General features: G+C 42.2%; 1 protein-coding gene across 2 annotated transcripts in view; it reads left to right on the plus strand.

The window, feature by feature from the left end:
- Positions 1-1,258: 1,258 nt before the first annotated feature.
- The window catches only part of WDR73 (WD repeat domain 73), a 114,123-nt gene continuing 89,018 nt past the window's right edge, over positions 1,259-26,363 (plus strand). The window contains exon 1 of one of the 2 annotated variants that reach the window (XM_053708743.1): positions 1,259-1,388. In XM_053708743.1, the coding sequence (XP_053564718.1) occupies positions 1,342-1,388 (47 nt within the window). In that variant the 5' untranslated portion in view covers positions 1,259-1,341. Of the gene's footprint in view, positions 1,412-26,363 lie in introns of both variants that reach the window. The other variant, XM_053708744.1, reaches the window with a different exon arrangement.

Here is a 26,363-nt window from a genome sequence, read left to right on the forward strand (position 1 = left end):
ACATAAAAGCCCTCATATGAAATAATAGACCCTCTTTTTTCCAGTAAGGGGTCCTTTTTAAGAGATGTGGCTGCTCAGATATGGGGACTGATTAACCAAACGTTTAATTGGCCCCAATGTAGCTGTTTCCGCACAAACCTTCAGGCTTGCAGGAATCAGTAGTTAAGAAGCAGGTCTTAAGACCGCTGCTCCTTAACTAGTATGCTGCCTCTGAGCGGTGTACAGCAATCAACCCGATCTCATACGATCGGGTTGATTGACAACACCTGCTAGCGGCCGATTGGCCGCGAATCTCGAGGGGGCGGCATTGCACAAGCAGTTCACTAGAACTGTTTGTGCAATGCTGAATTGCCAACAGCGTATGCTGTCCGCATTCAGCGATTTCTGGCGGACATGATACGTTACAGCGTATCATGTCCGCCAGACTTTGTTAAATCGGCCCCATAGACAATGTATGAGCTTTTTCCCACAAAAATGGTAATTACAGCACCAATGCCAGTGTCTGCATCTATTTCTGTGCCCAAAACACCATTGGGCCATGCTAAAAACAATTGCATGTCATGGAGGGAGATCTACCCTGTATATATTCATAGTGAAATCAGTGGCCCAATGGTTATTAACCCTTTGAAAATATCAGTTACTTATTCAAAATAGTAATATTTGTATTGGTACCCGTTTTTCCAGTTTGTATATCCAATTGTTGTATAAAGGGAATTCACCTCTGTGGAACTACATTATATGAATCGTATTATTATTTAAATAAAACCTATATTTTTATTTTAAAGTCAATTTAAAGCAGTCTGACAACAGGGTTTATTGTGAACCCTGCAGCAAGAACATTTCTAACACTGGTGCTGAACTCCTTTAGTTCTAACAAATTTAAATAAGAAACCAACTTCCATGAATAAGAAACAGAATTTCACGAATAAAAAACAGCTTGAATAAGAAACCAACGTACTTGTTTTATCATTGGATTATTCAAACTTTTATTCCTTTATTTTGCTCTTTTCCGCTTTTATCTTTGAAAAATCTATCAAAAATAAATGAAAAGATAACAAACACTTGTTTGGCTCCACCTACAATCTTGTCCCACACCCAGGTCTGTTTATAGTAAAACTCGTGGACTAATAAGTTTCCCATTATGTACTTCTGTAAAATGACAAACTGCACATCTATGGGCGTCTGCTATAAATAAGCCTCTTATCAGGGTCCGGTTTATTCGTTCTACAGGTGATTGCTATAGTCTGCAACCTAAACTATCTATATCATGTGATCACTACTGTCATGTGACTGATGTGACGTCAGTGGGTCCTCTACCCGGAAAGGATCTAGCCTCTACCCATGGACACTGAGGAATATGATGAATGGATGTTGGAGTCAATCAGTCTGTGAGTCCCACGGTGCTGCTGAGGTTTGGTGCTCAGTGTCCTGTTTTGTACAGTGTATATAACATACTGAGTAGTGTGCACTAGACAGAGACAGCAGTATGTGCTTACAGTACTGAGTGCCCTGCTGTGTACAGTGTATATAACATACTGAGTAGTGTGTACTAGACAGCAGTATGTGCTTACAGTACTGAGTGCCCTGCTGTGTACAGTGTATATAACATACTGAGTAGTGTGCACTAGACAGAGACAGCAGTATGTGCTTACAGTACTGAGTGCCCTGCTGTGTACAGTGTATATAACATACTGAGTAGTGTGCACTAGACAGACAGCAGTATGTGCTTACAGTACTGAGTGCCTGCTGTGTACAGTGTATATAACATACTGAGTAATGTGCACTAGACAGACAGCAGTATGTGCTTACAGTACTGAGTGCCCTGCTGTGTACAGTGTATATAACATACTGAGTAGTGTGCACTAGACAGACAGCAGTATGTGCTTACAGTACTGAGTGCCCTGCTGTGTACAGTGTATATAACATACTGAGTAGTGTGCACTAGACAGACAGCAGTATGTGCTTACAGTACTGAGTGCCTGCTGTGTACAGTATATATAACATACTGAGTAGTGTGCACTAGACAGACAGCAGTATGTGCTTACAGTACTGAGTGCCTGCTGTGTACAGTGTATATAACATACTGAGTAGTGTGTACTAGACAGACAGCAGTATGTGCTTACAGTACTGAGTGCCCTGCTGTGTACAGTGTATATAACATACTGAGTAGTGTGTACTAGACAGACAGCAGTATGTGCTTACAGTACTGAGTGCCTGCTGTGTACAGTGTATATAACATACTGAGTAGTGTGTACTAGACAGACAGCAGTATGTGCTTACAGTACTGAGTGCCCTGCTGTGTACAGTGTATATAACATACTGAGTAGTGTGCACTAGACAGACAGCAGTATGTGCTTACAGTACTGAGTGCCTGCTGTGTACAGTGTATATAACATACTGAGTAGTGTGCACTAGACAGACAGCAGTATGTGCTTACAGTACTGAGTGCCTGCTGTGTACAGTGTATATAACATACTGAGTAGCGTGCACTAGACAGACAGCAGTATGTGCTTACAGTACTGAGTGCCTGCTGTGTACAGTGTATATAACATACTGAGTAGTGTGCACTAGACAGACAGCAGTATGTGCTTACAGTACTGAGTGCCCTGCTGTGTACAGTGTATATAACATACTGAGTAGTGTGTACTAGACAGACAGCAGTATGTGCTTACAGTACTGAGTGCCCTGCTGTGTACAGTGTATATAACATACTGAGTAGTGTGTACTAGACAGACAGCAGTATGTGCTTACAGTACTGAGTGCCTGCTGTGTACAGTGTATATAACATACTGAGTAGTGTGCACTAGACAGAGACAGCAGTATGTGCTTACAGTACTGAGTGCCTGCTGTGTACAGTGTATATAACATACTGAGTAGTGTGCACTAGACAGACAGCAGTATGTGCTTACAGTACTGAGTGCCCTGCTGTGTACAGTGTATATAACATACTGAGTAGTGTGCACTAGACAGACAGCAGTATGTGCTTACAGTACTGAGTGCCTGCTGTGTACAGTGTATATAACATACTGAGTAGTGTGCACTAGACAAACAGCAGTATGTGCTTACAGTACTGAGTGCCTGCTGTGTACAGTGTATATAACATACTGAGTAGTGTGCACTAGACAGACAGCAGTATGTGCTTACAGTACTGAGTGCCCTGCTGTGTACAGTGTATATAACATACTGAGTAGTGTGCACTAGACAGACAGCAGTATGTGCTTACAGTACTGAGTGCCCTGCTGTGTACAGTGTATATAACATACTGAGTAGTGTGCACTAGACACACAGCAGTATGTGCTTACAGTACTGAGTGCCCTGCTGTGTACAGTGTATATAACATACTGAGTAGTGTGTACTAGACAGACAGCAGTATGTGCTTACAGTACTGAGTGCCTGCTGTGTACAGTGTATATAACATACTGAGTAGTGTGCACTAGACAGACAGCAGTATGTGCTTACAGTACTGAGTGCCCTGCTGTGTACAGTGTATATAACATACTGAGTAGTGTGCACTAGACAGACAGCAGTATGTGCTTACAGTACTGAGTGCCTGCTGTGTACAGTGTATATAACATACTGAGTAGTGTGCACTAGACAGACAGCAGTATGTGCTTACAGTACTGAGTGCCTGCTGTGTACAGTGTATATAACGTACTGAGTGCCTGCTGTGTACAGTGTATATAACATACTGAGTAGCGTGTACTAGACAGACAGCAGTATGTGCTTACAGTACTGAGTGCCCTGCTGTGTACAGTGTATATAACATACTGAGTAGTGTGTACTAGACAGACAGCAGTATGTGCTTACAGTACTGAGTGCCCTGCTGTGTACAGTGTATATAACATACTGAGTAGTGTGCACTAGACAGACAGCAGTATGTGCTTACAGTACTGAGTGCCCTGCTGTGTACAGTGTATGTAACATACTGAGTAGTGTGCATTAGACAGACAGCAGTATGTGCTTACAGCACTGAGTGCCCTGCTGTATACAGTGTATATAACATACTGAGTAGTGTGCACTAGACAGACAGCAGTATGTGCTTACAGTACTGAGTACCCTGCTGTGTACAGTGTATATAACATACTAAGTATGTGCACTAGACAGACAGCAGTATGTGCTTACAGTACTGAGTGCCCTGCTGTGTACAGTGTATATAACATACTGAGTAGTGTGCACTAGACAGCAGTATGTTCTTATAGTACTGAGTGCCCTGCTGTGTACAGTGTATATAACATACTGAGTAGTGTGCACTAGACAGCAGTATGTGCTTACAGTACTGAGTGTCCTGCTGTGTACAGTGTATATAACATACTGAGTAGTGTGCACTAGACAGACAGCAGTATGTGCTTACAGTACTGAGTGCCCTGCTGTGTACAGTGTATATAACATACTAAGTAGTGTGCACTAGACAGACAGCAGTATGTGCTTACAGTACTGAGTGCCCTGCGGTGTACAGTGTATATAACATACTGAGTAGTGTGCACTAGACAGACAGCAGTATGTGCTTACAGTACTGAGTGCCCTGCTGTGTACAGTATATATAACATACTGAGTAGTGTGCATTAGACAGACAGCAGTATGTGCTTACAGTAGTGAGTGCCCTACTGTGTACAGTGTATATAACATACTGAGTAGTGTGCACTAGACAGACAGCAGTATGTGCTTACAGTACTGAGTGCCCTGCTGTGTACAGTGTATATAACATACTGAGTAGTGTGCATTAGACTGACAGCAGTATGTGCTTACAGTACTGAGTGCCTGCTGTGTACAGTGTATATAACATACTGAGTAGTGTGCACTAGACAGACAGCAGTATGTGCTTACAGTACTGAGTGCCCTGCTGTGTACAGTGTATATAACATACTGAGTAGTGTGCACTAGACAGACAGCAGTATGTGCTTACAGTACTGAGTGCCCTGCTGTGTACAGTGTATATAACATACTGAGTAGTGTGCACTAGACAGACAGCAGTATGTGCTTACAGTATTGAGTGCCCTGCTGTGTACAGTGTATATAACATACTGAGTAGTGTGCACTAGACAAACAGCAGTATGTGCTTACAGTACTGAGTGCCCTGCTGTTTACAGTGTATATAACATACTGAGTAGTGTGCACTAGACAGCAGTATGTGCTTACAGTACTGAGTGCCCTGCTGTGTACAGTGTATATAACATACTGAGTAGTGTGCACTAGACAGACAGCAGTATGTGCTTACAGTACTGAGTGCCCTGCTGTGTACAGTGTATATAACATACTGAGTAGTGTGCACTAGACAGCAGTATGTGCTTACAGTACTGAGTGCCCTGCTGTGTACAATGTATATAACATACTGAGTAGTGTGCACTAGACAGACAGCAGTATGTGCTTACAGTACTGAGTGCCCTGCTGTGTACAGTGTATATAACATACTGAGTAGTGTGCACTAGACAAACAGCAGTATGTGCTTACAGTACTGAGTGCCCTGCTGTTTACAGTGTATATAACATACTGAGTAGTGTGCACTAGACAGACAGCAGTATGTGCTTACAGTACTGAGTGCCCTGCTGTGTACAGTGTATATAACATACTGAGTAGTGTGCACTAGACAAACAGCAGTATGTGCTTACAGTACTGAGTGCCCTGCTGTTTACAGTGTATATAACATACTGAGTAGTGTGCACTAGACAGCAGTATGTGCTTACAGTACTGAGTGCCCTGCTGTGTACAGTGTATATAACATACTGAGTAGTGTGCACTAGACAGACAGCAGTATGTGCTTACAGTACTGAGTGCCCTGCTGTGTACAGTGTATATAACATACTGAGTAGTGTGCACTAGACAGACAGCAGTATGTGCTTACAGTACTGAGTGCCCTGCTGTGTACAGTGTATATAACATACTGAGTAGTGTGCACTAGACAGACGGCAGTATGTGCTTACAGTAGTGAGTGCCCTGCTGTGTACAGTGTATATAACATACTGAGTAGTGTGCACTAGACAGACGGCAGTATGTGCTTACAGTACTGAGTGCCTGCTGTGTACAGTGTATATAACATACTGAGTAGTGTGCACTAGACAGACAGCAGTATGTGCTTACAGTACTGAGTGCCCTGCTGTGTACAGTGTATATAACATACTGAGTAGTGTGCATTAGACAGACAGCAGTATGTGCTTACAGTATTGAGTGCCCTGCTGTGTACAGTGTATATAACATACTGAGTAGTGTGCACTAGACAGACAGCAGTATGTGCTTACAGTACTGAGTGCCTGCTGTGTACAGTGTATATAACATACTGAGTAGTGTGCACTAGACAGACAGCAGTATGTGCTTGCAGTACTGAGTGCCTGCTGTGTACAGTGTATATAACATACTGAGTAGTGTGCACTAGACAGACAGCAATATGTGCTTACAGTACTGAGTGCCCTGCTGTGTACAGTGTATATAACATACTGAGTAGTGTGCACTAGACAGACAGCAGTATGTGCTTACAGTACTGAGTGCCCTGCTGTGTACAGTGTATATAACATACTGAGTAGTGTGCACTAGACAGACAGCAGTATGTGCTTACAGTACTGAGTGCCCTGCTGTGTACAGTGTATATAACATACTGAGTAGTGTGCACTAGACAGCAGTATGTGATTACAGTACTGAGTGCCCTGCTGTGTACAGTGTATATAACATACTGAGTAGTGTGCACTAGACAGACAGCAGTATGTGCTTACAGTACTGAGTGCCCTGCTGTGTACAGTATATATAACATACTGAGTAGTGTGCATTAGACAGACAGCAGTATGTGCTTACAGTACTGAGTGCCCTGCTGTGTACAGTGTATATAACATACTGAGTAGTGTGCACTAGACAGACAGCAGTATGTGCTTACAGTACTGAGTGCCCTGATGTGTACAGTGTATATAACATACTGAGTGGTGTGCATTAGACAGACAGCAGTATGTGCTTACAGTACTGAGTGCCCTGCTGTGTACAGTGTATATAACATACTGAGTAGTGTGCACTAGACAGACAGCAGTATGTGCTTACAGTACTGAGTGCCTGCTGTGTACAGTGTATATAACATACTGAGTAGTGTGCACTAGACAGACAGCAGTATGTGCTTACAGTACTGAGTGCCTGCTGTGTACAGTGTATATAACATACTGAGTAGTGTGCACTAGACAGACAGCAGTATGTGCTTACAGTACTGAGTGCCCTGCTGTGTACAGTGTATATAACATACTGAGTAGTGTGCACTAGACAGACAGCAGTATTTGCTTACAGTACTGAGTGCCCTGCTGTGTACAGTGTATATACAATACTGAGTAGTGTGCACTAGACAGACAGCAGTATGTGCTTACAGTACTGAGTGCCCTGCTGTGTACAGTGTATATAACATACTGAGTAGTGTGCACTAGACAGACGGCAGTATGTGCTTACAGTAGTGAGTGCCCGTCTGTGTACAGTGTATATAACATACTGAGTAGTGTGCATTAGACAGACAGCAGTATGTGCTTACAGTAGTGAGTGCCCTGATGTGTACAGTGTATGTAACATACTGAGTATGTGCACTAGACAGACAGCAGTATGTGCTTACAGTACTGAGTGCCCTGCTGTGTACAGTGTATATAACATACTGAGTAGTGTGCATTAGACAGACAGCAGTATGTGCTTACAGTACTGAGTGCCCTGCTGTGTACAGTGTATATAACATACTGAGTAGTGTGCCCTAGACAGACAGCAGTATGTGCTTACAGTACTGAGTGCCCTGCTGTGTACAGTGTATATAACATACTGAGTAGTGTGCACTAGACAGACAGCAGTATGTGCTTACAGTACTGAGTGCCCTGCTGTGTACAGTGTATATAACATACTGAGTAGTGTGCACTAGACAGCAGTTTGTGCTTACAGTATTGAGTGCCCTGCTGTGTACAGTGTATATAACATACTGAGTAGTGTGCACTAAACAGAAATATGTGCTTACAGTACTGAGTGCCCTGCTGTGTACAGTGTATATAACATACTGAGTAGTGTGCACTAGACAGACAGCAGTATGTGCTTACAGTACTGAGTGCTCTGCTGTGTACAGTGTATATAACATGCTGAGTAGTGTGCACTAGACAGACAGCAGTATGTGCTTACAGTAGTGAGTGCCCTGCTGTGTACAGTGTATATAACATACTGAGTAGTGTGCACTAGACAGACAGCAGTATGTGCTTACAGTACTGAGTGCCCTGCTGTGTACAGTGTATATAACATACTGAGTAGTGTGCACTAGACAGCAGTATGTGCTTACAGTACTGAGTGCCCTGCTGTGTACAGTGTATATAACATACTGAGTAGTGTGCACTAGACAGACAGCAGTATGTGCTTACAGTACTGAGTGCCCTGCTGTGTACAGTGTATATAACATACTGAGTAGTGTGCACTAGACAAACAGCAGTATGTGCTTACAGTACTGAGTGCCTGCTGTGTACAGTGTATATAACATACTGAGTAGTGTGCACTAGACAGCAGTATGTGCTTACAGTACTGAGTGCCCTGCTGTGTACAGTGTATATAAAATACTGAGTAGTGTGCACTAGACAGACAGCAGTATGTGCTTACAGTACTGAGTGCCCTGCTGTGTACAGTGTATATAACATACTGAGTAGTGTGCATTAGACAGACAGCAGTATGTGCTTACAGTACTGAGTGCCTGCTGTGTACAGTGTATATAACATACTGAGTAGTGTGCACTAGACAGACAGCAGTATGTGCTTACAGTACTGAGTGCCCTGCTGTGTACAGTGTATATAACATACTGAGTAGTGTGCACTAGACAGACAGCAGTATGTGCTTACAGTACTGAGTGCCCTGCTGTGTACAGTGTATATAACATACTGAGTAGTGTGCATTAGACAGACAGCAGTATGTGCTTACAGTACTGAGTGCCTGCTGTGTACAGTGTATATAACATACTGAGTAGTGTGCACTAGACAGACAGCAGTATGTGCTTACAGTACTGAGTGCCCTGCTAGTGTACAGTGTATATAACATACTGAGTAGTGTGCATTAGACAGACAGCAGTATGTGCTTACAGTACTGAGTGCCTGCTGTGTACAGTGTATATAACATACTGAGTAGTGTGCACTAGACAGACAGCAGTATGTGCTTACAGTACTGAGTGTCCTGCTGTGTACAGTGTATATAACATACTGAGTAGTGTGCATTAGACAGACAGCAGTATGTGCTTACAGTACTGAGTGCCCTGCTGTGTACAGTGTATATAACATACTGAGTAGTGTGCACTAGACAGACAGCAGTATGTGCTTACAGTACTGAGTGCCCTGCTGTGTACAGTGTATATAACATACTGAGTAGTGTGCACTAGACAGACAGCAGTATGTGCGTACAGTAGTGAGTGCCCTGCTGTGTACAGTGTATATAACATACTGAGTAGTGTGCACTAGACAGAAAGCAGTATGTGCTTACAGTACTGAGTGCTCTGCTGTGTACAGTGTATATAACATACTGAGTAGTGTGCACTAGACAGACAGCAGTATGTGCTTACAGTACTGAGTGCCCTGCTTTGTACAGTGTATATAACATACTAAGTAGTGTGCACTAGACAGACAGCAGTATGTGCTTACAGTACTGAGTGCCCTGCTGTGTACAGTGTATATAACATACTGAGTAGTGTGCACTAGACAGACAGCAGTATGTGCTTACAGTACTGAGTGCCCTGCTGTGTACAGTGTATATAACATACTGAGTAGTGTGCACTAGACAGACAGCAGTATGTGCTTACAGTACTGAGTGCCCTGCTGTGTACAGTGTATATAACATACTGAGTAGTGTGCACTAGACAGACAGCAGTATGTGCTTACAGTACTGAGTGCCCTGCTGTGTACAGTGTATATAACATACTGAGTAGTGTGCACTAGACAGCAGTATGTGCTTACAGTGCTGAGTGCCCTGCTGTGTACAGTGTATATAACATACTGAGTAGTGTGCACTAGACAGACAGCAGTATGTGCGTACAGTACTGAGTGCCCTGCTGTGTACAGTGTATATAACATACTGAGTAGTGTGCACTAGACAGACAGCAGTATGTGCTTACAGTACTGAGTGCCCTGCTGTGTACAGTGTATATAACATACTGAGTAGTGTGCACTAGACAGACAGCAGTATGTGCGTACAGTACTGAGTGCCCTGCTGTGTACAGTGTATATAACATACTGAGTAGTGTGCAGTAGACAGCAGTATGTGCTTACAGTACTGAGTGCCTGCTGTGTACAGTGTATATAACATACTGAGTAGTGTGCACTAGACAGACAGCAGTATGTGCTTACAGTACTGAGTTAGCCCTGCTGTGTACAGTGTATATAAACATACTGAGTAGTGTGCACTTGACAGAACAGCAGTATGTGCCTTACAGTACTGGAGTGCCCCTGCTGCGTACAGTGTATAACATGACTGATGTAGTGTGCACTAGACAGACAGCAGTATGTGCTTACAGTAATGATGTGCCCTGCCTGTGTACAGTGTATATAACATACTGTAGTAGTGTGCACTAGACAGACAGCAGTAATGTGCTTACAGTACTGAGTGCCCTGCTGCTGTACACCAGTTGTATATAACAGTACTGAGTAGTGTGCATTAGACAGCAGCAGTAGTGATTACAGTACTGAGTGCCCTGCTAGTGTACAGTGTATATAACTTACTAGAGTAGTGTGCCTAGAAGACAGCAGTATGTGCTTACAGTACTGAGTGCCTGCACTGTGTACAGTGTATATAACATACTGAGTAGTGTTGCACTAAGACAGGACAGCAGTATGTGCTGTACAGTACTGAGTGCCTGCTGTTGTACAGTGTATATAACATACTGTAGTAGTTGTGCACTAGACAGACAGCAGTATGTGCTTACAGTACTGAGTGCCCTGCTGCGTACAGTGTATATAACATACTGAGTAGTGTGCACTAGACAGACAGCAGTATGTGCTTACAGTACTGAGTGCCCTGCTGCGTACAGTGTGTATAAAATACTGAGTAGTGTGCACTAGACAGACAGCAGTATGTGCTTACAGTACTGAGTGCCTGCTGTGTACAGTGTATATAACATACTGAGTAGTGTACACTAGACAGACAGCAGTATGTGCTTACAGTACTGAGTGCCCTGCTCTGTACAGTGTATATAACATACTGAGTAGTGTGCATTAGACAGACAGCAGTATGTGATTACAGTACTGAGTGCCTGCTGTGTACAGTGTATATAACATACTGAGTAGTGTGCACTAGACAGACAGCAGTATGTGCTTACAGTATTAAGTGCCCTGCTGTGTACAGTGTATATAACATACTGAGTAGTGTGCACTAGACAGACAGCAGTATGTGCTTACAGTACTGAGTGCCCTGCTGTGTACAGTGTATATAACATACTGAGTAGTGTGTACTAGACAGACAGCAGTATGTGCTTACAGTACTGAGTGCCTGCTGTGTACAGTGTATATAGACATACTGATTAGTGTGTACTAGACAGACAGCAGTATGTGCTTACAGTAACTGAGTGCCTGCTGTGTACATTTAATATAACATACTGAGTAGTGTGCACTAGACAGACAGCAGTATGTGCTTACAGACTGAGTGCCCTGCTGTGGTACAGTGTAGATAACATACTGAGTAGTGTGGCACTAGGACAGACAGCAGTATGTGCTTACAGTACTGAGTGCCCGGCTGTGTACAGTGTATATAACATACTGAGTAGTGTGGCACTAGACAGACAGCAGTATTGTGCTTACAGTACTGAGTGCCCTGCTGTTACATTGTATATAACATACTGAGTAGTGTGCTACTAGACAGACAGCATATGTGCTTACAGGTACTGAGTGCCCTGCTGTTACAGTGTATATAACATACTGATAGTGTGCACTAGACAGGACAGCAGTATGTGCTTACAGTACTGAGTGCCCTGCTGTGTACAGTGTAATATAACATACTGAGTAGTGTGCACTAGACAGACAGCAGTATGTGCTTACAGTACTGAGTGCCCTGCTGTGTACAGTGTATATAACATACTGAGTAGTGTGCACTAGACAGACAGCAGTATGTGCTTACAGTACTGAGTGCCCTGCTGTGTACAGTGTATAATAACATACTGAGTAGTGTGCACTTAGACAGACAGCATTATGTGCTTACAGTATTGAGTGCCCTGCTGTGTACAGTGTATATAACATACTGAGTAGTGTGCACTAGACAGACAGCAGTATGTGCTTACAGTACTGAGTGCCAGCAGTGTACAGTGTATATAACATACTGAGTAGTGTGCACTAGAAAGACAGCAGTATGTGCTTACAGTAGTGAGTGCCCTGCTGTGTACAGTGTATATAACATACTGAGTAGTGTGCACTAGACAGACAGCAGTATGTGCTTACAGTACTGAGTGCCTGCTGTGTACAGTGTATATAACATACTGAGTAGTGTGCACTAGACAGACAGCAGTATGTGCTTGCAGTACTGAGTGCCTGCTGTGTACAGTGTATATAACATACTGAGTAGTGTGCACTAGACAGACAGCAATATGTGCTTACAGTACTGAGTGCCCTGCTGTGTACAGTGTATATAACATACTGAGTAGTGTGCACTAGACAGACAGCAGTATGTGCTTACAGTACTGAGTGCCCTGCTGTGTACAGTGTATATAACATACTGAGTAGTGTGCACTAGACAGACAGCAGTATGTGCTTACAGTACTGAGTGCCCTGCTGTGTACAGTGTATATAACATACTGAGTAGTGTGCACTAGACAGACAGCAGTATGTGCTTACAGTACTGAGTGTCCTGCTGTGTACAGTGTATATAACATACTGAGTAGTGTGCACTAGACAGACAGCAGTATGTGCTTACAGTACTGAGTGCCCTGCTGTGTACAGTGTATATAACATACTGAGTAGTGTGCACTAGACAGCAGTATGTGATTACAGTACTGAGTGCCCTGCTGTGTACAGTGTATATAACATACTGAGTAGTGTGCACTAGACAGACAGCAGTATGTGCTTACAGTACGGAGTGCCCTGCTGTGTACAGTGTATATAACATACTGAGTAGTGTGCACTAGACAGACAGCAGTATGTGCTTACAGTACTGAGTGCCCTGATGTGTACAGTGTATATAACATACTGAGTGGTGTGCATTAGACAGACAGCAGTATGTGCTTACAGTATTGAGTGCCCTGATGTGTACAGTGTATATAACATACTGAGTAGTGTGCACTAGACAGACAGCAGTATGTGCTTACAGTACTGAGTGCCTGCTGTGTACAGTATATATAACATACTGAGTAGTGTGCACTAGACAGACAGCAGTATGTGCTTACAGTAGTGAGTGCCCTGCTGTGTACAGTGTATATAACATACTGAGTAGTGTGCACTAGACAGACAGCAGTATGTGCTTACAGTACTGAGTGCCCTGCTGTGTATCAGTGTATATAACATACTGTGTAGTGTGCACTAGACAGACAGCAGTATGTGGCTTACAGTACTGCCTGCTGTGTACAGTGTATATAACATACTGAGTAGTGTGCACTAGACAGACAGCAGTATGTGCTTATAGTACTGAGTGCCCTGCTGTGTACAGTGTATATAACATACTGAGTAGTGTGCACTAGACAGACAGCAGTATTTGCTTACAGTACTGAGTGCCCTGCTGTGTACAGTGTATATAACATACTGAGTAGTGTGCACTAGACAGACAGCAGTATGTGCTTACAATACTGAGTGCCCTGCTGTGTACAGTGTATATAACATACTGAGTAGTGTGCACTAGACAGACGGCAGTATGTGCTTACAGTAGTGAGTGCCCTGCTGTGTACAGTGTATATAACATACTGAGTAGTGTGCATTAGACAGACAGCAGTATGTGCTTACAGTAGTGAGTGCCCTGCTGTGTACAGTGTATATAACATACTGAGTAGTGTGCATTAGACAGACAGCAGTATGTGCTTACAGTACTGAGTGCCCTGCTGTGTACTGTGTATATAACATACTGAGTAGTGTGCATTAGACAGACAGCAGTATGTGCTTACAGCACTGAGTGCCCTGCTGTATACAGTGTATATAACATACTGAGTAGTGTGCACTAGACAGACAGCAGTATGTGCTTACAGTACTGAGTGCCCTGCTGTGTACAGTGTATATAACATACTGAGTAGTGTGCATTAGACAGACAGCAGTATGTGCTTACAGTAGTGAGTGCCCTGATGTGTACAGTGTATGTAACATACTGAGTATGTGCACTAGACAGACAGCAGTATGTGCTTACAGTACTGAGTGCCCTGCTGTGTACAGTGTATATAACATACTGAGTAGTGTGCATTAGACAGACAGCAGTATGTGCTTACAGCACTGAGTGCCCTGCTGTATACAGTGTATATAACATACTGAGTAGTGTGCACTAGACAGCAGTTTGTGCTTACAGTATTGAGTGCCCTGCTGTGTACAGTGTATATAACATACTGAGTAGTGTGCACTAAACAGAAATATGTGCTTACAGTACTGAGTGCCCTGCTGTGTACAGTGTATATAACATACTGAGTAGTGTGCACTAGACAGACAGCAGTATGTGCTTACAGTACTGAGTGCTCTGCTGTGTACAGTGTATATAACATACTGAGTAGTGTGCACTAGACAGACAACAGTATGTGCTTACAGTAGTGAGTGCCCTGCTGTGTACAGTGTATATAACATACTGAGTAGTGTGCACTAGACAGACAGCAGTATGTGCTTACAGTAGTGAGTGCCCTGCTGTGTACAGTGTATATAACATACTAAGTATGTGCACTAGACAGACAGCAGTATGTGCTTACAGTACTGAGTGCCCTGCTGTGTACAGTGTATATAACATACTGAGTAGTGTGCACTAGACAGACAGCAGTATGTGCTTAACAGGTAACTGAGTGCCCTGCTGTGTGCAGTGTATATAACATACTGAGTAGTGTGCACTAGACAGACAGCAGTATGTGCTTACAGTACTGAGTGCCCTGCTGTGTACAGTGTATATAACATACTGAGTAGTGTGCACTAGACAGACAGCAGTATGTGCTTACAGTACTGAGTGCCTGCTGTGTACAGTGTATATAACATACTGAGTAGTGTGTACTAGACAGACAGCAGTATTTGCTTACAGTACTGAGTGCCCTGCTGTGTACAGTGTATATAACATACTGAGTAGTGTGCACTAGACAGACAGCAGTATGTGCTTACAGTATTGAGTGCCCTGCTGTGTACAGTGTATATAACATACTGAGTAGTGTGCACTAGACAGACAGCAGTATGTGCTTACAGTAGTGAGTGCCCTGCTGTGTACAGTGTATATAACATACTGAGTAGTGTGCACTAGACAGACAGCAGTATGTGCTTACAGTAGTGAGTGCCCTGCTGTGTACAGTGTATATAACATACTGAGTTAGTGTGCACTAGACAGACAGCAGTATGTGCTTTACAGTACTTGAGTGCCCTGCTGTGTACAGTGTATATAACATACTGAGTAGTGTGCACTAGACAGACAGCAGTATGTGCTTACAGTACTGAGTGCCCTGCTGTGTACAGTGTATATAACATACTGAGTAGTGTGCACTAGACAGACAGCAGTATGTGCTTACAGTACTGAGTGGCTCTGCTGTGTACAGTGTATATAACATACTGAGTAGTGTGCATTAGACAGACAGCAGTATGTGCTTACAGTACTGAGTGCCCTGCTGTGTACAGTGTATATAACATACTGAGTAGTGTGCACTAGACAGACAGCAGTATGTGCTTACAGTACTGAGTGCCCTGCTGTGTACAGTGTATATAACATACTGAGTAGTGTGCAAAAGACAGACAGCAGTATGTGCTTACAGTACTGAGTGCCTGCTGTGTACAGTGTATATAACATACTGAGTAGTGTGCACTAGACAGACAGCAGTATGTGCTTACAGTACTGAGTGCCCTGCTGTGTACAGTGTATATAACATACTAGAGTAGTGTTGCACTAGACAGACAGCAGTATGTGCTTACAGTACTGAGTGCCTGCTGTGTACAGTGTATATAACATACTGAGTAGTGTGCACTAGACAGACAGCAGTATGTGCTTACAGTACTGAGTGCCCTGCTGCGTACAGTGTGTATAACATACTGAGTAGTGTGCACTAGACAGACAGCAGTATGTGCTTACAGTAGTGAGTGCCCTGCTGTGTACAGTGTATATAACATACTGAGTAGTGTGCACTAGACAGACAGCAGTATGTGCTTACAGTACTGAGTGCCCTGCTGTGTACAGTGTATATAACATACTGAGTAGTGTGCACTAGACAGACAGCAGTATGTGCTTACAGTACTGAGTGCCTGCTGTGTACAGTGTATATAACATACTGAGTAGTGTGCACTAGACAGACAGCAGTATGTGCTTACAGTACTGGATGCCCTGCTGTGTACAGTGTATATAACATACTGAGTAGTGTGCACTAGACAGACAGCAGTATGTGCTTACAGTACTGAGTGCCCTGCTGTGTACAGTGTATATAACATACTGAGTAGTGTGCATTAGACAGACAGCAGTATGTGCTTACAGTACTGAGTGCCTGCTGTGTACAGTGTATATAACATACTGAGTAGTGTGCACTAGACAGCAGTATGTGCTTACAGTACTGAGTGCCCTGCTGTGTACAGTGTATATAACATACTGAGTAGTGTGCACTAGACAGACAGCAGTATGTGCTTACAGTACTGAGTGCCCTGCTGTGTACAGTGTATATAACAAACTGAGTAGTGTGCATTAGACAGACAGCAGTATGTGCTTACAGTACTGAGTACCCTGCTGTGTACAGTGTATATAACATACTGAGTATGTGCACTAGACAGACAGCAGTATGTGCTTACAGTACTGAGTGCCCTGCTGTGTACAGTGTATATAACATACTGAGTAGTGTGCACTAGACAGACAGCAGTATGTGCTTACAGTACTGAGTGCCCTGCTGTGTACAGTGTATATAACATACTGAGTAGTGTGCACTAGACAGACAGCAGTATGTGCTTACAGTAGTGAGTGCCCTGCTGTGTGCAGTGTATATAACATACTGAGTAGTGTGCACTAGACAGCAGTTTGTGCTTACAGTACTGAGTGCCCTGCTGTGTACAGTGTATATAACATACTGAGTAGTGTGCACTAGACAGACAGCAGTATGTGCTTACAGTACTGAGTGCCCTGCTGTGTACAGTGTATATAACATACTGAGTAGTGTGCATTAGACAGACAGCAGTATGTGCTTACAGTACTGAGTGCCCTGCTGTGTACAGTGTATATAACATACTAAGTAGTGTGCACTAGACAGACAGCAGTATGTGCTTACAGTACTGAGTGCCTGCTGTGTACAGTGTATGTAACATACTAAGTAGTGTGCACTAGACAGACAGCAGTATGTGCTTACAGTACTGAGTGCCCTGCTGTGTACAGTGTATATACCATACTGAGTAGTGTGCACTAGACAGACAGCAGTATGTGCTTACAGTACTGAGTGCCCTGCTGTGTACAGTGTATATAACATACTGACTAGTGTGCACTAGACAGACAGCAGTATGTGCTTACAGTAGTGAGTGCCCTGCTGTGTACAGTGTATATAACATACTGAGTAGTGTGCACTAGACAGACAGCAGTATGTGCTTACAGTACTGAGTGCCCTGCTGTGTACAGTGTATATAACATACTGAGTAGTGTGCACTAGACAGCAGTTTGTGCTTACAGTACTGAGTGCCCTGCTGTGTACAGTGTATATAACATACTGAGTAGTGTGCACTAGACAGACAGCAGTATGTGCTTACAGTACTGAGTGCCCTGCTGTGTACAGTGTATATAACATACTGAGTAGTGTGTACTAGACAGACAGCAGTATGTGCTTACAGTACTGAGTGCCCTGCTGTGTACAGTGTATATAATATACTGAGTAGTGTGCACTAGACAGACAGCAGTATGTGCTTACAGTACTGAGTGCCTTCTGTGTACAGTATATATAACATACTGAGTAGTGTGCACTAGACAGACAGCAGTATGTGCTTACAGTACTGAGTGCCCTGCTGTGTACAGTGTATATAACATACTGACTAGTGTGCACTAGACAGACAGCAGTATGTGCTTACAGTAGTGAGTGCCCTGCTGTGTACAGTGTATATAACATACTGAGTAGTGTGCACTAGACAGACAGCAGTATGTGCTTACAGTAGTGAGTGCCCTGCTGTGTGCAGTGTATATAACATACTGAGTAGTGTGCACTAGACAGCAGTTTGTGCTTACAGTACTGAGTGCCCTGCTGTGTACAGTGTATATAACATACTGAGTAGTGTGCACTAGACAGACAGCAGTATGTGCTTACAGTACTGAGTGCCCTGCTGTGTACAGTGTATATAACATACTGAGTAGTGTGTACTAGACAGACAGCAGTATGTGCTTACAGTACTGAGTGCCCTGCTGTGTACAGTGTATATAATATACTGAGTAGTGTGCACTAGACAGACAGCAGTATGTGCTTACAGTACTGAGTGCCTTCTGTGTACAGTATATATAACATACTGAGTAGTGTGCACTAGACAGACAGCAGTATGTGCTTACAGTAGTGAGTGCCCTGCTGCGTACAGTGTGTATAAAATACTGAGTAGTGTGCACTAGACAGACAGCAGTATGTGCGTACAGTACTGAGTGCCTGCTGTGTACAGTGTATATAACATACTGAGTAGTGTGCACTAGACAGACAGCAGTATGTGCTTACAGTACTGAGTGCCCTGCTGTGTACAGTGTATATAACATACTGAGTAGTGTGCACTAGACAGACAGCAGTATGTGCTTAACAGTACTGAGTGCCGCTGCTGTGTACACTGTATATAACATACTGAGGTAGTGCATTAGACAGACAGCAGTATGTGCTTACAGTACTGAGTGCCTGCTGTGTACAGTGTATATAACATACTGAGTAGTGTGCACTAGACAGACAGCAGTATGTGCTTACAGTACTGAGTGCCATGCGTTGTACAGTGTATATAACATACTGAGTAGTGTGCATTAGACAGACAGCAGTATGTGCTTACAGTACTGAGTGCCCTGCTGTTGTACAGTGTATATAACATACTGAGTAGTGTGCACTAGACAGACAGCAGTATGTGCTTACAGTACTGAGTGCCCTGCTGTGTACAGTATATATAACATACTGAGTAGTGTGCACTAGACAGACAGCAGTATGTGCTTACAGTATTAAGTGCCCTGCTGTGTACAGTGTATATAACATACTTAGTAGTGTGCACTAGACAGACAGCAGTATGTGCTTACAGTACTGAGTGCCCTGCTGTGTACGGTGTATGTAACATACTGAGTAGTGTGCACTAGACAGACAGCAGTATGTGCTTACAGTACTGAGTGCCCTGCTGTGTACAGTGTATATAACATACTGAGTAGTGTGCACTAGACAGCAGTATGTGCTTACAGTACTGAGTGCCCTGCTGTGTACAGTGTATATAACATACTGAGTAGTGTGCACTAGACAGACAGCAGTATGTGCTTACAGTACTGAGTGCCCTGCTGTGTACAGTGTATATAACATACTGAGTAGTGTGCACTAGACAGCAGTATGTGCTTACAGTATTGAGTGCCCTGCTGTGTACAGTGTATATAACATACTGAGTGGTGTGCACTAGACAGACAGCAGTATGTGCTTACAGTACTGAGTGCCTGCTGTGTACAGTGTATATAACATACTGAGTAGTGTGCACTAGACAGACAGCAGTATGTGCTTACAGTACTGAGTGCCCTGCTGTGTACAGTGTATATAACATACTGAGTAGTGTGCACTAGACAGACAGCAATATGTGCTTACAGTACTGAGTGCCCTGCTGTGTACAGTGTATATAACATACTGAGTAGTGTGCACTAGACAGACAGCAGTATGTGCTTACAGTACTGAGTGCCTGCTGTGTACAGTGTATATAACATACTGAGTAGTGTGCACTAGACAGACAGCAGTATGTGCTTACAGTACTGAGTGCCCTGCTGTGTACAGTGTATATAACATACTGAGTAGTGTGCACTAGACAGACAGCAGTATGTGCTTACAGTACTGAGTGCCCTGCTGTGTACAGTGTATATAACATACTGAGTAGTGTGCACTAGACAGACAGCAGTATGTGCTTACAGTACTGAGTGCCTGCTGTGTACAGTGTATATAACATACTGAGTAGTGTGCACTAGACAGACAGCAGTATGTGCTTACAGTACTGAGTGCCCTGCTGTGTACAGTGTATATAACATACTGAGTAGTGTGCACTAGACAGACAGCAGTATGTGCTTACAGTACTGAGTGCCCTGCTGTGTACAGTGTATATAACATACTGAGTAGTGTGCACTAGACAGACAGCAGTATGTGCTTACAGTACTGAGTGCCTGCTGTGTACAGTGTATATAACATACTGAGTAGTGTGCACTAGACAGACAGCAGTATGTGCTTACAGTATTGAGTGCCCTGCTGTGTACAGTGTATATAACATACTGAGTAGTGTGCACTAAACAGACAGCAGTATGTGCTTACAGTAGTGAGTGCCCTGCTGTGTACAGTGTATATAACATACTGAGTAGTGTGCACTAGACAGACAGCAGTATGTGCTTACAGTAGTGAGTGCCCTGCTGTGTACAGTGTATATAACATACTGAGTAGTGTGCACTAGACAGACAGCAGTATGTGCTTACAGTACTGAGTGCCCTGCTGTGTACAGTGTATATAAACATACTGAGTAGTGTGCACTAGACAGACAGCAGTATGTGCTTACAGTACTGAGTGCCCTGCTGTGTACAGTGTATATAACATACTGAGTAGTGTTGCACTAGACAGACAGCAGTATGTGCTTACAGTACTGAGTGCTCTGCTGTGTACAGTGTATATAACATACTGAGTAGTGTGCACTAGACAGACAGCAGTATGTGCTTACAGTACTGAGTGCCCTGCTGTGTACAGTGTATATAACATACTGAGTAGTGTGCACTAGACAGACAGCAGTATGTGCTTACAGTACTGAGTGCCCTGCTGTGTACAGTGTATATAACATACTGATTAGTGTGCACTAGACAGACAGCAGTATGTGCTTACAGTACTGAGTGCCTGCTGTGTACAGTGTATATAACATACTGAGTAGTGTGCACTAGACAGACAGCAGTATGTGCTTACAGTACTGAGTGCCCTGCTGTGTACAGTGTATATAACATACTGAGTAGTGTGCACTAGACAGCAGTATGTGCTTACAGTACTGAGTGCCCTGCTGTGTACAGTGTATATAACATACTGAGTAGTGTGCACTAGACAGCAGTATGTGCTTACAGTACTGAGTGCCCTGCTGTGTACAGTGTATATAACATACTGAGTAGTGTGCACTAGACAGACAGCAGTATGTGCTTACAGTACTGAGTGCCCTGCTGTGTACAGTGTATATAACATACTGAGTAGTGTGCACTAGACAGCAGTATGTGCTTACAGTATTGAGTGCCCTGCTGTGTACAGTGTATATAACATACTGAGTGGTGTGCACTAGACAGACAGCAATATGTGCTTACAGTACTGAGTGCCCTGCTGTGTACAGTGTATATAACATACTGAGTAGTGTGCACTAGACAGACAGCAATATGTGCTTACAGTACTGAGTGCCCTGCTGTGTACAGTGTATATAACATACTGAGTAGTGTGCACTAGACAGACAGCAGTATGTGCTTACCTTACTGAGTGCCCTGCTGTGTACAGTGTATATAACATACTGAGTAGTGTGCACTAGACAGACAGCAGTATGTGCTTACAGTACTGAGTGCCTGCTGTGTACAGTGTATATAACATACTGAGTAGTGTGCACTAGACAGCAGTATGTGCTTACAGTACTGAGTGCCCTGCTGTGTACAGTGTATATAACATACTGAGTAGTGTGCACTAGACAGACAGCAATATGTGCTTACAGTACTGAGTGCCCTGCTGTGTACAGTGTATATAACATACTGAGTAGTGTGCACTAGACAGACAGCAGTATGTGCTTACAGTACTGAGTGCCCTGCTGTGTACAGTGTATATAACATACTGAGTAGTGTGCACTAGACAGACAGCAGTATGTGCTTACAGTACTGAGTGCCTGCTGTGTACAGTGTATATAACATACTGAGTAGTGTGCACTAGACAGACAGCAGTATGTGCTTACAGTACTGAGTGCCTGCTGTGTACAGTGTATATAACATACTGAGTAGTGTGCACTAGACAGACAGCAGTATGTGCTTACAGTACTGAGTGCCTGCTGTGTACAGTGTATATAACATACTGAGTAGTGTGTACTAGACAGACAGCAGTATGTGCTTACAGTACTGAGTGCCCTGCTGTGTACAGTGTATATAACATACTGAGTAGTGTGCACTAGACAGACAGCAGTATGTGCTTACAGTATTGAGTGCCCTGCTGTGTACAGTGTATATAACATACTGAGTAGTGTGCACTAGACAGACAGCAGTATGTGCTTACAGTATTGAGTGCTCTGCTGTGTACAGTGTATATAACATACTAAGTATGTGCACTAGACAGACAGCAGTATGTGCTTACAGTATTGAGTGCTCTGCTGTGTACAGTGTATATAACATACTAAGTATGTGCACTAGACAGACAGCAGTATGTGCTTACAGTATTGAGTGCTCTGCTGTGTACAGTGTATATAACATACTGAGTAGTGTGCACTAGACAGACAGCAGTATGTGCTTACAGTACTGAGTGCCCTGCTGTGTACAGTGTATATAACATACTGAGTAGTGTGCACTAGACAGACAGCAGTATGTGCTTACAGTACTGAGTGCCCTGCTGTGTACAGTGTATATAACATACTAAGTAGTGTGCACTAGACAGACAGCAGTATGTGCTTACAGTACTGAGTGCTCTGCTGTGTACAGTGTATATAACATACTAAGTATGTGCACTAGACAGACAGCAGTATGTGCTTACAGTACTGAGTGCCCTGCTGTGTACAGTGTATATAACATACTGAGTAGTGTGCACTAGACAGACAGCAGTATGTGCTTACAGTACTGAGTGCCTGCTGTGTACAGTGTATATAACATACTGAGTAGTGTGCACTAGACAGACAGCAGTATGTGCTTACAGTACTGAGTGCCCTGCTGTGTGCAGTGTATATAACATACTGAGTAGTGTGCACTAGACAGACAGCAGTATGTGCTTACAGTACTGAGTGCCCTGCTGTGTACAGTGTATATAACATACTGAGTAGTGTGCACTAGACAGACAGCAGTATGTGCTTACAGTACTGAGTGCCTGCTGTGTACAGTGTATATAACATACTGAGTAGTGTGCACTAGACAGACAGCAGTATGTGCTTACAGTACTGAGTGCCCTGCTGTGTACAGTGTATATAACATACTGAGTAGTGTGCACTAGACAGTAGTATGTGCTTACAGTACTGAGTGCCCTGCTGTGTACAGTGTATATAACATACTGAGTAGTGTGCACTAGACAGACAGCAGTATGTGCTTACAGTACTGAGTGCCCTGCTGTGTACAGTATATATAACATACTGAGTAGTGTGCACTAGACAGACAGCAGTATGTGCTTACAGTACTGAGTGCCTGCTGTGTACAGTGTATGTAACATACTGAGTAGTGTGCACTAGACAGACAGCAGTATGTGCTTACAGTACTGAGTGCTCTGCTGTGTACAGTGTATATAACATACTGAGTAGTATGCACTAGACACACAGCAGTATGTTTCACTCCAAAGTACGCACTTGTAGCACTCTATAGCCCAGACTAGGGGTTGGACTTCTCAGTTTAATTTAAAATATAACTTTTATTGAAATAACAATTAAAATAGAATGGTACTTACAAAACAACACTCAAATGGTTAAAAGCCCAATGCTAGATAGACTTCTATAAATAATTCTGTACTGTGATGTCTAATTTACAGACATCTATTACATTACCAGTGTAATTATTATAATGGATATAGCCAAATAATATGATTGATTGATAGAGCGGGTGCCAAAAGGGTACCTTATTTCCAATTATTTACTATATTGGTAAGTCCCCTGTAGCTAATATACAGGAAGTATGTACCAGATGAACTGTCATGTGTTCAGTGACAATTAATGTTAACAGTTGTTAGTAATAGTATAAGTAGTCAGTGTCATTGACTTTAATATTTATAATAAGTGTTATGTTAAACCTGTGATTCTCAGATCTTATGTCATCTGGTTGCCAAAGTATTTGATTATCGTTCTACAGTCAAATAGAGGGTACTAAATGTAGAGTAACTAAATTGTCCAAAATGACATAGGTATCATAGAAAGACTAGCGCTACTAGTATATATATATATATCCATTTTGCTGTGAGATTCCCTCAAATATAATGGGGGTAAATTGAATGTGGGAGCACCACTTATTATATTCAAGTTGTATATCTGAATCTATTTTTACCCACTAAGTAATATCATATGTTTAGTGACACTATGCCACTGGGATACTAGTGAATGCATTCGTTCCCTACTAATCCTGGGTTAGTTATTTTCCACATTAGCTGTGTTGTTTATATAAAGTGGTTCAGGTTTGTTAGCTAATGCTGAGTCTGTCTTATAGTAAATTCTCTTAATACAGTGTTAATATGTCTGACAGTTATAATTTGTATATTTATGTTCAGTTTGAATGCTTGTCACTTTAGTATTATCCACCCTTATAGTAATATTAATAAAAGGGTAACTAAGCATTGGTATATAGGTTTTTATGCACATTGTTCTTCATTTCTGATTAGCTAGCTTGTTTCTTATGTTGGTGTTTTTAATATACTTGTCTATAATGTTACAATATCATGAGTTAATGTGTATCCACTTCTCTCTTAATTTTCAGGAACATTGGAGCCTCATAAGGCACAGAGTATATAAATATTTGTTCTCTGTTATTCACAATATTTTGTAGTATAGTAATGTCCGGATTAGTACATATCACAGTGTTTTATTTAATAAAAATAATCTAATCAATATAACACAATATTGATTATTATTCTGTCTCATGACAGCATAACATAAGAGTATCAATTTTAAGTCTCCTACGAGTTAGCTAAAGTTATTGGAAACAATAATTTCTTGCATTCGCTGTGTATCTAATCATGCGCATATCGGTATGATATAATCTCCTCTTAGTCTGTGGAAATTATCTGTTATAAATCTTAACCAGTTGTTGTGATTCCCCAAACTTTAGTGACCGCAATTCAAATTAGGTCATTTTTGTATGTAACAAAGGACAATTTAGGTTGAAAAAGATTCCCGCTATTATATCCTGTTCAAATTTTACTGGTTTTCCATTTTAGTCAGTTCGACTGATACCTTCTAATTATAACCTTATCGGTGCTTGCAGTGTAATCTGCTCTATTATCCTATAGACCGGTACCAGTAAAGACTGACAAATGGCCACCACAATTATACCATTAACTATAAATTCGTTGGCTAATCCTAGAAACTATCTAGACATTGAAATTAAAATAAGCTTTCCTGTTCACTACTCTGACATGTTTCGCCCGTTCCGGGCTTTCTCAAAGGCAGCGAGCGGCCCAATGTTTGCATATTTACGTGTCGGTCAACCGGAAGTCCCGCCTCCTCATATTCCGGATTGGATTGAATCGCTGTCACTCATTTCTAGTATTCGGAACAAAAGGTGGTATATACCTTATATTCGTTCCTATAGTGTGTATATAGAGAAGACATACAGATCAATTTATTATTATATATGCTACTGATCTATTTATTTTGACGATAGTCTCATTGCCTTATAAATATAATTTTGTTATCTTCTGTTTGTCTCCTTATGTCTCAATTATGGATATTATGTTATTATTTATTTATTCAGTTTTAATGTTATTTAATAGTGAAAGAACAACACTAAATCTGATGTCATTATATCAATGGTCTAACTAGTCCTATCTCAATTATATCGTCCTGCCTGTTATTGTATTTTTGTCTTGATAATCATTCATAATATTAAAGGATAACAGGTGGTGGACTGGTATAGTTTATATTTTATCTTGGAATTCCTGGATGATGGATGATTTCTATTAATAAGATGATCCTATGTCTGTCATCTAATTCTCCAAAATATTTTGGATCTTAATGGGAGATCATTTATTCTTCTCTCATGGATCAACTGGATTAAATAATGGATTGATCTATTAGTAATATACATTGTATCTGAGTTTGATGTGTATTTTCTTCTATATTGTCCTAAGATCTACACTGTATTATTCTAGTTTAACGTGGATAGTTGTCACCCTGAGTGTATAATTCAAACATGTGATGATTGTCATTAGTGGTAGGTGAGATAATATGATG

The sequence above is a fragment of the Bombina bombina genome, chromosome 3 (assembly GCF_027579735.1).
Source record: "Bombina bombina isolate aBomBom1 chromosome 3, aBomBom1.pri, whole genome shotgun sequence".
In the NCBI taxonomy this organism is placed as follows: Eukaryota; Metazoa; Chordata; class Amphibia; order Anura; family Bombinatoridae; genus Bombina; species Bombina bombina.